At 40.5% G+C, this 12,371-nt stretch overlaps 1 protein-coding gene across 1 annotated transcript in view; it reads right to left on the minus strand.

Moving 5' to 3' along the window:
• Positions 1-7,910: 7,910 nt before the first annotated feature.
• LOC110533243 (ATP-binding cassette sub-family B member 7, mitochondrial) overlaps positions 7,911-12,371 on the minus strand; it is a 50,933-nt gene continuing 46,472 nt past the window's right edge. The window contains exon 16 of the mRNA XM_036943579.1: positions 7,911-10,521. Within this exon, the coding sequence (XP_036799474.1) occupies positions 10,303-10,521 (219 nt within the window). The 3' untranslated portion in view covers positions 7,911-10,302. The remainder of the gene's footprint in view (positions 10,522-12,371) is intronic.

Genomic DNA, 12,371 nt, shown 5'->3' on the forward strand with positions numbered 1-12,371 from the left:
GATCTACTACCTCTTTTATATTTTGACAGACCAGCTAGATCTACTGTCTCAATTATTTCATCGCAGACCAGCTAGATCTACTCTCTCAATTATATTACGAAAGACCAGCTAGATTTACTGTCTCTACTATATTATGACAGACCAGCTACATCTACAGTCTCAATTATATTATCGCAGACGAGCTAGATCTACTGCCTCGTATATTATGACAAACCATTTTAGAACTACTGTCTCAATTATATTATGACAGACCAGCTAGATCTACTGTCTCAATTAAATTCTTCCAGACCAGCTAGATCTACTGTCTCTATTATATTATGACAGAACAGCTAGAACTACTGTCTCTATTACATTTTGACAGACCAGCTAGATCTACTGTCTCTATTATATATGACAGACCAGCTAGATCTACTGTCTCAATTATATTATGACAGACTAGCTACATTTACTGTCTCTACTATATTATGACAGGCCAGCTACATCTACAGTCTCTAATATATTATGATAGACCTGCTAGGTCTACTTTCTCATTAATATTATGACGGACCAGCTAGATCTACTGCCTCTTTTATATTATGACAGACCACCTAGATCTACTGTCTCAATTATATTATGACAGACCAGCTAGATCTACTTTCTAAATTATATTATGACAGACCAGCTAGATCTTCTGCCTATTTTATATTATGACAGACCAACTAGATCTACTGTGTCTATTATATTATGACAGACAGCTAGATCTACCTTCTCTATTGTATTATGACAGTCTAGCTAGATTTAATGTCTCAATTATATTATGACAGAGCAGCTAGATCTTCTGCCTATGTTATAATATGACAGACCAGCTAGATCTACTGTCTCAATTATATTATGACAGACCAGCTACATCTACAGTGTCTAATATATTATGATAGACATGCAAGATCTAATGTCTCAATTATATTATGGCACACCAGCAAGATCTACTGTCTCTATTATATTATGACAGACTAGCAAGATCTACTGCCTCTTTTATATAATGACAGACGAGCTAGATCTACTCTCTCAATTATATCATAACAGACCAGCTAGATCTACTGTCTCTATTATATTATCACAGAACAGCTAGAACTACTGTCTCTATTATATTATCACAGAACAGCTAGAACTACTGTCTCTATTACATTTTGACAGACCAGCTAGATCTACTGTCTCTATTAAATTCTTCCAGACCAGCTAGATCTACTGTCTCTATTATATTATCACAGAACAGCTAGAACTACTGTCTCTATTACATTTTGACAGACCAGCTAGATCTACTGTCTCTATTATATTATGACAGAACAGCTCAAACTATTGTCTCTATTAAACTATGACAGACCAGCTAGATCTACTGTCTCTATTATATTTTCACAGACCAGCTACATCTACTTTCTCTGCTAATTTATGACAGACCAGCTAGATCTACTGCCTATTTTATATTATGACAGACCAGCTGGATCTACTGTCTCAATTATATTATGGCACACCAGCTAGATCTACTGTCTCTATTATATTATGACAGACCAGCTAGATCTACTGTCTCTATTAAATTCTGACAGACCAGCTAGATATACTGTCTCTAGTCTATTATATTATGACAGACCAGCTAGATCTACTGCCTCTTTTATATTATGACAGACCACCTAGATCTACTGTCTCAATTATATTATGACAGACCAGCTAGATCTACTTTCTAAATTATATTATGCCAGACCAGCTAGATCTTCTGCCTATTTTATATTATGACAGACCAACTAGATCTACTGTGTCTATTATATTATGACAGAAAGCTAGATCTACCTTCTCTATTGTATTATGACAGTCTAGCTAGATTTAATGTCTCAATTATATTATGACAGACCAGCTACATCTACAGTGTCTAATATATTATGATAGACATGCAAGATCTAATGTCTCAATTATATTATGGCACACCAGCTAGATCTACTGTCTCTATTATATTATGACAGACCAGCAAGATCTACTGCCTCTATTATATAATGACAGACGAGCTAGATCTACTCTCTCAATTATATCATAACAGACCAGCTAGATCTACTGCCTCTTTTATATAATGACAGACGAGCTAGATCTACTCTCTCAATTATATCATAACAGACCAGCTAGATCTACTGTCTCTATTAAATTCTTCCAGACCAGCTAGATCTACTGTCTCTATTATATTATCACAGAACAGCTAGAACTACTGTCTCTATTACATTTTGACAGAACAGCTAGATCTACTGTCTCTATTATATTATGACAGAACAGCTAGAACTACTGTCTCTATTAAATTTTGACAGACCAGCTAGATCTACTGTCTCTATTATATTATGACAGAACAGCTCAAACTATTGTCTCTATTAAACTATGACAGACCAGCTGGATCTACTGTCTCTATTATATTTTCACAGACCAGCTACATCTACTTTCTCTGCTAATTTATGACAGACCAGCTAGATCTACTGCCTATTTTATATTATGACAGACCAGCTAGATCTACTGTCTCAATTATATTATGGCACACCAGCTAGATCTACTGTCTCTATTATATTATGACAGACCAGCTAGATCTACTGTCTCTATTAAATTCTGACAGACCAGCTAGATATACTGTCTCTAGTCTATTATAATATGACAGACCAGCTAGATCTACTGTCACAATTATATTATGACAAACCAGCACGATCTACTGCCTCTATTATATTATGACAGAACAGCTAGATCTACTGTCTCAATTATATTATGACAGACCAGCTACATTTACTGTCTCTACTATATTATGACAGGCCAGCTACATCTACAGTCTCTAATATATTATGATAGACCTGCTAGGTCTACTTTCTCATTAATATTATGACGGACCAGCTAGATCTACTGCCTCTTTTATATTATGACAGACCACCTAGATCTACTGTCTCTATTATATTATGACAGACCAGCAAGATCTACTGCCTCTATTATATAATGACAGACGAGCTAGATCTACTCTCTCAATTATATCATAACAGACCAGCTAGATCTACTGCCTCTTTTATATAATGACAGACGAGCTAGATCTACTCTCTCAATTATATCATAACAGACCAGCTAGATCTACTGTCTCTATTAAATTCTTCCAGACCAGCTAGATCTACTGTCTCTATTATATTATCACAGAACAGCTAGAACTACTGTCTCTATTACATTTTGACAGAACAGCTAGATCTACTGTCTCTAATATATTATGACAGAACAGCTAGAACTACTGTCTCTATTAAATTTTGACAGACCAGCTAGATCTACTGTCTCTATTATATTATGACAGAACAGCTCAAACTATTGTCTCTATTAAACTATGACAGACCAGCTAGATCTACTGTCTCTATTATATTTTCACAGACCAGCTACATCTACTTTCTCTGCTAATTTATGACAGACCAGCTAGATCTACTGCCTATTTTATATTATGACAGACCAGCTAGATCTACTGTCTCAATTATATTATGGCACACCAGCTAGATCTACTGTCTCTATTATATTATGACAGACCAGCTAGATCTACTGTCTCTATTAAATTCTGACAGACCAGCTAGATATACTGTCTCTAATCTATTATAATATGACAGACCAGCTAGATCTACTGTCACAATTATATTATGACAAACCAGCACGATCTACTGCCTCTATTATATTATGACAGAACAGCTAGATCTACTGTCTCAATTATATTATGACAGACCAGCTACATTTACTGTCTCTACTATATTATGACAGGCCAGCTACATCTACAGTCTCTAATATATTATGATAGACCTGCTAGGTCTACTTTCTCATTAATATTATGACGGACCAGCTAGATCTACTGCCTCTTTTATATTATGACAGACCACCTAGATCTACTGTCTCAATTATATTATGACAGACCAGCTAGATCTACTTTCTAAATTATATTATGACAGACCAGCTAGATCTTCTGCCTATTTTATATTATGACAGACCAACTAGATCTACTGTGTCTATTATATTATGACAGACAGCTAGATCTACCTTCTCTATTGTATTATGACAGTCTAGCTAGATTTAATGTCTCAATTATATTATGACAGAGCAGCTAGATCTTCTGCCTATGTTATAATATGACAGACCAGCTAGATCTACTGTCTCAATTATATTATGACAGACCAGCTACATCTACAGTGTCTAATATATTATGATAGACCAGCTAGATCTACTGTCTCTAATAAATTCTGACAGACCAGCTAGATCTACTGTCTCTATTATATTATGACAGACCAGCTAGATCTACTGTCTCTATTATATTATGACAGACCAGCTAGATCTACTGTCTCTATTAAATTCTTCCAGACCAGCTAGATCTACTGTCTCTATTATATTATGACAGACCAGCTAGATCTACTGTCTCTATTAAATTCTGACAGACCAGCTAGATATACTGTCTCTAGTCTATTATATTATGACAGACCAGCTAGATCTACTGTCACAATTATATTATGACAAACCAGCACGATCTACTGTCTCTATTATATTATGACAGAACAACTAGATCTGTTGCCTCAATTATATTATGAAAGACCAGCTAGATCTACTGTCTCTATTGTATTACGACAGACCAACTAGATCTACTGTCTATTATATTATGACAGACCAGCTAGATCTACTGTCTCTATTGTATTACGACAGACCAACTAGATCTACTGTCTATTATATTATGACAGACCAGCTAGATCTACTGTCTCTATTGTATTATGACAGACCAGCTACATCTACAGTCTCTAATACATTATGATAGACATGCAAGATCTACTGTCTAAATTATATTATGGCAGACCAGCTAGATCTATTGTCTCAATTATATTATGAAAGACCAGATAGAGCTACAGTCTCAATTACATTATGGCAGACCAGCTCGATCTACTCTCTCAATTATATTACGAAAGACCAGCTAGATCTACTGTATCAGTTATATTATGACAGACCAGCTAGAACTACTGTCTCTATTATATTGTGACAGACCAGCTAGATCTACTGCCCCTATTATATGACAGACCACCTAGATCTATTGTCTCAATTATATTATGAAAGACCAGCTAGATCTACTGTCTCTATTCAATTATGACAGACCATCTAGATCTAACGTCTCTATTACATTTTGACAGACCAGCTAGATCTACTACCTCTTTTATATTTTTACAGACCAGCTAGATCTACTGTCTCAATTATTTCATCGCAGACCAGCAAGATCTACTCTCTCAATTATATTACGAAAGACCAGATAGATCAACTGTCTCAATGATATGACAGACCAGCTAGATCTACTGTCTCTATTGTATTATGGCACACCAGCTAGATCTACTGCCCCTATTATATTATGACAGACCACCTAGATCTATTGTTTCAATTATATTATGACAGACCAGCAAGATCTACAGTGTCTAATATATTATGATAGACATGCAAGATCTAATGTCTCAATTACATTATGGCACACCAGCTAGATCTACTCTCTCAATTATATCATGGCAGACCAGCTAGATCTACTGTCTCTATTAAATTCTTCCAGACCAGCTAGATCTACTGTCTCTATTATATTATGACAGACCAGCTAGATCTACTGTCTCTATTAAATTCTGACAGACCAGCTAGATATACTGTCTCTAGTCTATTATATTATGACAGACCAGCTAGATCTACTGTCACAATTATATTATGACAAACCAGCACGATCTACTGTCTCTATTATATTATGACAGAACAACTAGATCTGTTGCCTCAATTATATTATGAAAGACCAGCTAGATCTACTGTCTCTATTGTATTACGACAGACCAACTAGATCTACTGTCTATTATATTATGACAGACCAGCTAGATCTACTGTCTCTATTGTATTACGACAGACCAACTAGATCTATTGTCTCAATTATATTATGAAAGACCAGATAGAGCTACAGTCTCAATTACATTATGGCAGACCAGCTCGATCTACTCTCTCAATTATATTACGAAAGACCAGCTAGATCTACTGTATCAGTTATATTGTGACAGACCAGCTAGAACTACTGTCTCTACTATATTATGACAGACCAGCTACATCTACAGTCTCTATTGTATTATGACAGATCAGCTAGATCTGCTGTCTCAATTATGTTATGACAGACCATCTATATCTATCTAGACCAGATAGATCAACTGTCTCAATGATATGACAGACCAGCTAGATCTACTGTCTCTATTGTATTATGGCACACCAGCTAGATCTACTGCCCCTATTATATTATGACAGACCACCTAGATCTATTGTCTCAATTATATTATGAAAGACCAGCTAGATCTACTGTCTCTATTCAATTATGACAGACCATCTAGATCTAACGTCTCTATTAAATTATGACAGACCAGCTAGATCTACTGTCTCTATTATTTTATGACAGACCTACTAGATCTACTGTCTCTATTACATTTTGACAGACCAGCTAGATCTACTGTCTCAATTATTTCATCGCAGACCAGCTAGATCTACTCTCTCAATTATATTACGAAAGACCAGCTAGATTTACTGTCTCTACTATATTATGACAGACCAGCTACATCTACAGTCTCAATTATATTATCGCAGACGAGCTAGATCTACTGCCTCGTATATTATGACAAACCATTTTAGAACTACTGTCTCAATTATATTATGACAGACCAGCTAGATCTACTGTCTCTTTTATATTTTTACAGACCAGCTAGATTTACTGTCTCAATTATATTATGGCAGACCAACTAGATCTACTCTCTCAATTATATAACGAAAGACCAGCTAGATTTACTGTCTCAATTATAGTATGAAAGACCAGCTAGATCTACTGTCTCTATTATATTATGACAGATCAGCTATATCTGCTGTCTCAATTATGTTATGACAGACCATCTATATCTATCTAGACCAGATAGATCAACTGTCTCAATGATATGACAGACCAGCTAGATCTACTGTCTCTATTGTATTATGACAGACCAGCTAGACATACTGTCTCTATTGTATTATGACAGACCAGCTAGACCTACTGTCTCTATTATATTATGACAGACCAGCTAGATCTACTGTCTATTAACTATAAAAACTGACGAGATGAACTATAAATTGAGAAGAATATTGGGAGACAACTATAAAACGTGGAGACTATGGAGACGAACATTTAACAAACAGAGCTATTACTGACTATCATATAGTAGACTATCAAATCAGGCGCATTGGAAGGGTTGAGCATCACCAAGTAAACTTGACTGGCAGAGAGGAGGAACCATGCAGGATGGCTGGTGTTATCAATAGAAAGACCCCTCAAACTTAAACTCTTGACCTCCAAACCAGTTCCATTGCTTTTTAAAAATTGTACCCTTCTAATCAGGGACTGAGTTAGACCCGGGACACCAGGTGGGCGATTCCCCTCTGATCAGGGACTGAGTTAGACCTGGGACACCAGGTAGGTGATTCCCCTCTGATCAGGGACTGAGTTAGACCTGGGACACCAGGTAGGTGATTCCCCTCTGATCAGGGCCTGATTTAGACCTAGGACACCAGGTGGGTGCAAATAATGATCAGGTAGAAAACCAGCAGCAGGCTCCGGACCACGTTGTCAGAGTTGAATATCCCTGCTCTATACGGTGATTAGCTAGATCCCCCAATTATCACTCAGCAGGGGACAGGGAGGGTTAGGTTTTATGTGAGTTACAAACCTCAGCCTGACCTTTCACCTCACAGTTAAGAGTTCATTCAGGGACAGAATGTTGGGGGCATGATGTCACCTGATCAAACAGATTAAAATAACAGCCGTTTCTTTCAAGGGAAATCCTACATGGACCCAAAATGTCTTGAATGATCGGTCACACACACACACAACATTAAGAAAGACATCCCCTTTATTGACTGACAGATCATAGGAACAATATACTATAGGCACAAGAACGTCACTGCTCTTTATTCAGGTTATCCAATGTCTTTCTCCAGTGCTTTTATAGAATGATACACATTACTGCTGTACAACAAGCCCAACTGGTTTTCTGTTCTAACAAACTGTACATGACGACATCATGCAACATGGGCACTGATCTGACCAACAAGCTCCCCTCAAATAACAAGGCAATAAAATACCTAACCCATGTGAATATCAGACCATTGTCAGACAATCTTTAATCTAGAACATAGTTGTTAGACAATCCAAAAGATACCATAAGTGCGCATTTAAGTAAAAGGTAGAAATTAATTGGTGAATAGAATGTCCTCAGTTTCTTCAGACTAGCTTTATTCAAAACTCAAAAGGCTGTGATCAATGTAGTGTAGTCAATACAACGGGTGGGTCTAATCCTAAATTAAAACCAGATTCCAGCTGGTGTCTATTCCAGAAGTTACCACCAGCTAAATCTATGACGTTAAAATGCTTATTTACTCTGTTCCATCTGACTGTGCAATCCACTGTCTCATCAGCCCAGCCAGGCAATTTATATACTTGATCTCCACTATAAAAATCATCTAGACATTCTAATTTCTTTTAGACTAAAATGTAGTTTTCAACAGTGGACATTTGTATAAAACTTTGTCTGTCCGACATTTTCAAGTGATTGTGTAAGCTGTGTTGTTGAGAGACCACATTTTCTATGCCAGGTGAAATCCCACCTCATTAGCTCATTGTTACAGCCTAAACAAATGCAGCTACAATTGTTATTCTGTCTGCTCTGTTTGACGTGACAGTAAGTTAGCCATAGTTGGCTAGCTAGCAAGAAATAAGAACCAATAGAACGAACGACCAGTCCGCTTGGGGTAGCAACCCGAGATGTGTGTCGGGACTTTATCTTACGGAAGTTTGAAATAGTATGAATGAATTCATCGAAATAACGTTTTTAATGAAAATATGTCAATCACTATTTCAATAGGTTGGTAACCCGTTGTATAAAAGTGATAATGCCCCGGAAGCCGGTGTTAAAAGAGATTGTATTGTCTATTGGCCTAACAACACGCGTACCAATATACCCTCCATTAAAAACAGATAGGACTCTTCAGTCAAAAACAAACTATAGCCAGCCAGTCTTCAACATACTTGATGCTCCTGACAAGTCACGTTCTCTGATAAAGATCTCTACTCAATAAAACAGGACTATTAATGATCAAGTCTAATATTCATTATTTGTAATAAATTATCTTTAGCTAGGCGTGTGTGTTTTCTGTTCTTGAACCACCCACCAAGTAAAGATAATTTTGAGAAAAGGTCATTTTTTATAGCGATAGATATACCTGGACAATGTGTGTCTAGTTTGAGTCAGAAGCCTTTTAACCCTGATATAGAGATATATACAAATCCTTAATATAAAACAACCACCTAGACTTCCCAACCATATGGAAGAACTAGTTAAAAATGTATTCAAATCAACGTCAAGGCCTCCATCTTCCTACAGGAGAACGCGGTCAGAAATACCTAATCCAAATACCTCCGGTTTCATCCCAAAAGGCACCCTTTTCCCTATATAGTGCACTACTTCAGACCAGGGCCTATAGGGCGTAGGGTGGCATTTGGTACAAATCTTCAGAATGAAACAGACTCCTCATGTTGATCAGTAATGTTCTTGCATGTCATCATCCTATACAGCACGATGTCATCATCCTATACAGCACGATGTCATCATCCTATACAGCACGATGTCATCATCCTATACAGCACGATGTCATCATCCTATACAGCACGATGTCATCATCCTATACAGCACGGTGTCATCATCCTATACAGCACAGTGTCATCATCCTATACAGCACGATGTCATCATCCTATACAGCACGATGTCATCATCCTATACAGCACGATGTCATCATCCTATACAGCACGATGTCATCATCCTATACAGCACGATGTCATCATCCTATACAGCACGATGTCATCATCCTATACAGCACGATGTCATCATCCTATACAGCACGGTGTCATCATCCTATACAGCACAGTGTCATCATCCTATACAGCACGATGTCATCATCCTATACAAGGTCTCTTATGCTTGGTTTGAGGAGAGGATTGGCAGACGAACGTTGCCTCTCTGCAGACATAAGCCAACGGCAGACAGCCTTGCTCCTCAAGTCTCCTCTTCGGGCACCAATCACCTTCCCGGGAGGAGCAGGGGGAGGGGCTTGGCGTGGCAGGGGTGAGATGGAGAGCGGTGTAACGTAAAGTACTGAGCGCAGGTTGTCACTGGACGGAGGAGGAAGGGAGGACAGGTATTGAGGGAGGTGGCACCTCCTGGTCTCTCCTCAACAGGAGCAGTTCCCACAGCCCTTGACACTGTTCATGATCTCCTCCTGTAGTTTCTTCCTCTCCTCCTCCTTCTGGCTGAGTCTCTCTGGCTGCAGTTCCACCGGGCTGTTCTTAATGTTCAGTATCTTACTGTTCTGAGTGTTCCACAGGTCAGCATACAGAGAGCCTGGAGTAGCCAGGAGAGAGTGGTGGTCCCCTCGCTCTGCTATCTTACCCTGGAGGAGGAGGGGAGACAGAGAGGATTAAACTATTATAAAATCTAGTCAGACTAAAGTCCCATGTAAAAAGGACTTTGACACAGAATTAAGTATTGAATGGGAGACATACAGAATGAATGTTAATATCAAGTCTAGAGTGAAGAACAGAGTCAACTCTCCCTCTCCTCGTAACTGTTTCTACAGACACTGTTTCTAACTCAGTGACTTAATGAGCCGAGACCACGGCGATGCGGCAAAACAGACCTCCTCCTCGCGACAACGACCTTCTGATCTCTCCATCTGACTGCCTCTGCTCCCGTAGGAACACAGGAAACATCAACAACAACTTTCAGAGCGCTACGACTCACCACACGACAAGCAAACCAAGCCTCAGTCCTCTCCAGACTCTCCAGTCCCCAGCCTCTCCCCTTTCCAGTCCCCAGCCTCTCCCCTTTCCAGTCCCCAGCCTCTCCCCTTTCCAGTCCCCAGCCTCTCCCCTTTCCAGTCCCCAGCCTCTCCCCTTTCCAGTCCCCAGCCTCTCCCCTTTCCAGTCCCCAGCCTCTCCCCTTTCCAGTCCCCAGCCTCTCCCCTTTCCAGTCCCCAGCCTCTCCCCTTTCCAGTCCCCAGCCTCTCCCCTTTCCAGTCCCCAGCCTCTCCCCTTTCCAGTCCCCAGCCTCTCCCCTTTCCAGTCCCCAGCCTCTCCCCTTTCCAGTCCCCAGCCTCTCCCCTTTCCAGTCCCCAGCCTCTCCTATAAGTAATATTGAGGCAGCTTATTGTAATGCTTGGCCTATCCTATAAGTACGCACTAAATCATTGCCCACGTTACACATGAAATATATTGAGGCAAAAATGACAGAAACTAGTCTACAATTAGCAAAATAGCGTGCGTGTGTCGCAGGTTGTTCTGGTGCGTGTGCCGCAGGTTGTTCTGGTGTGTGTGTCGCAGGTTGTTCTGGTGTGTGTGTCGCAGGTTGTTCTGGTGTGTGTGTCGCAGGTTGTTCTGGTGCGTGTGTCGCAGGTTGTTCTGGTGCGTGTGTCGCAGGTTGTTCTGGTGTGTGTGTCGCAGGTTGTTCTGGTGCGTGTGCCGCAGGTTGTTCTGGTGCGTGTGTCGCAGGTTGTTCTGGTGCGTGTGTCGCAGGTTGTTCTGGTGTGTGTGTTGCAGGTTGTTCTGGTGCGTGTGCCGCAGGTTGTTCTGGTGCGTGTGCCGCAGGTTGTTCTGGTGCGTGTGTCGCAGGTTGTTCTGGTGCGTGTGTCGCAGGTTGTTCTGGTGCGTGTGTGTGTCGCAGGTTGTTCTGGTGCGTGTGTGTGTCGCAGGTCGTTCTGGTGCGTGTGTCGCAGGTCGTTCTGGTGCGTGTGTCGCAGGTCGTTCTGGTGCGTGTGCCGCAGGTTGTTCTGGTGCGTGTGCCGCAGGTTGTTCTGGTGCGTGTGTCGCAGGTTGTTCTGGTGCGTGTGTGTGTCGCAGGTCGTTCTGGTGCGTGTGTCGCAGGTCGTTCTGGTGCGTGTGCCGCAGGTTGTTCTGGTGCGTGTGCCGCAGGTTGTTCTGGTGCGTGTGTCGCAGGTTGTTCTGGTGCGTGTGCCGCAGGTTGTTCTGGTGCGTGTGCCGCAGGTTGTTCTGGTGCGTGTGCCGCAGGTTGTTCTGGTGCGTGCGTGTGTCGCAGGTTGTTCTGGTGCGTGTGTCGCAGGGTGCGTGTGTCACAGGTTGTTCTGGTGCGTGTGTCGCAGGTTGTTCTGGTGCGTGTGTCGCAGGTTGTTCTGGTGCGTGTGTCGCAGGTTGTTCTGGTGCGTGTGTGTGTCGCAGGTTGTTCTGGTGCGTGTGTCGCAGGGTGCGTGTGTCGCAGGTTGTTCTGGTGCGTGTGTCGCAGGGTGCG

This window comes from Oncorhynchus mykiss, chromosome 14 (assembly GCF_013265735.2).
Source record: "Oncorhynchus mykiss isolate Arlee chromosome 14, USDA_OmykA_1.1, whole genome shotgun sequence".
NCBI classification, from domain to species: Eukaryota; Metazoa; Chordata; class Actinopteri; order Salmoniformes; family Salmonidae; genus Oncorhynchus; species Oncorhynchus mykiss.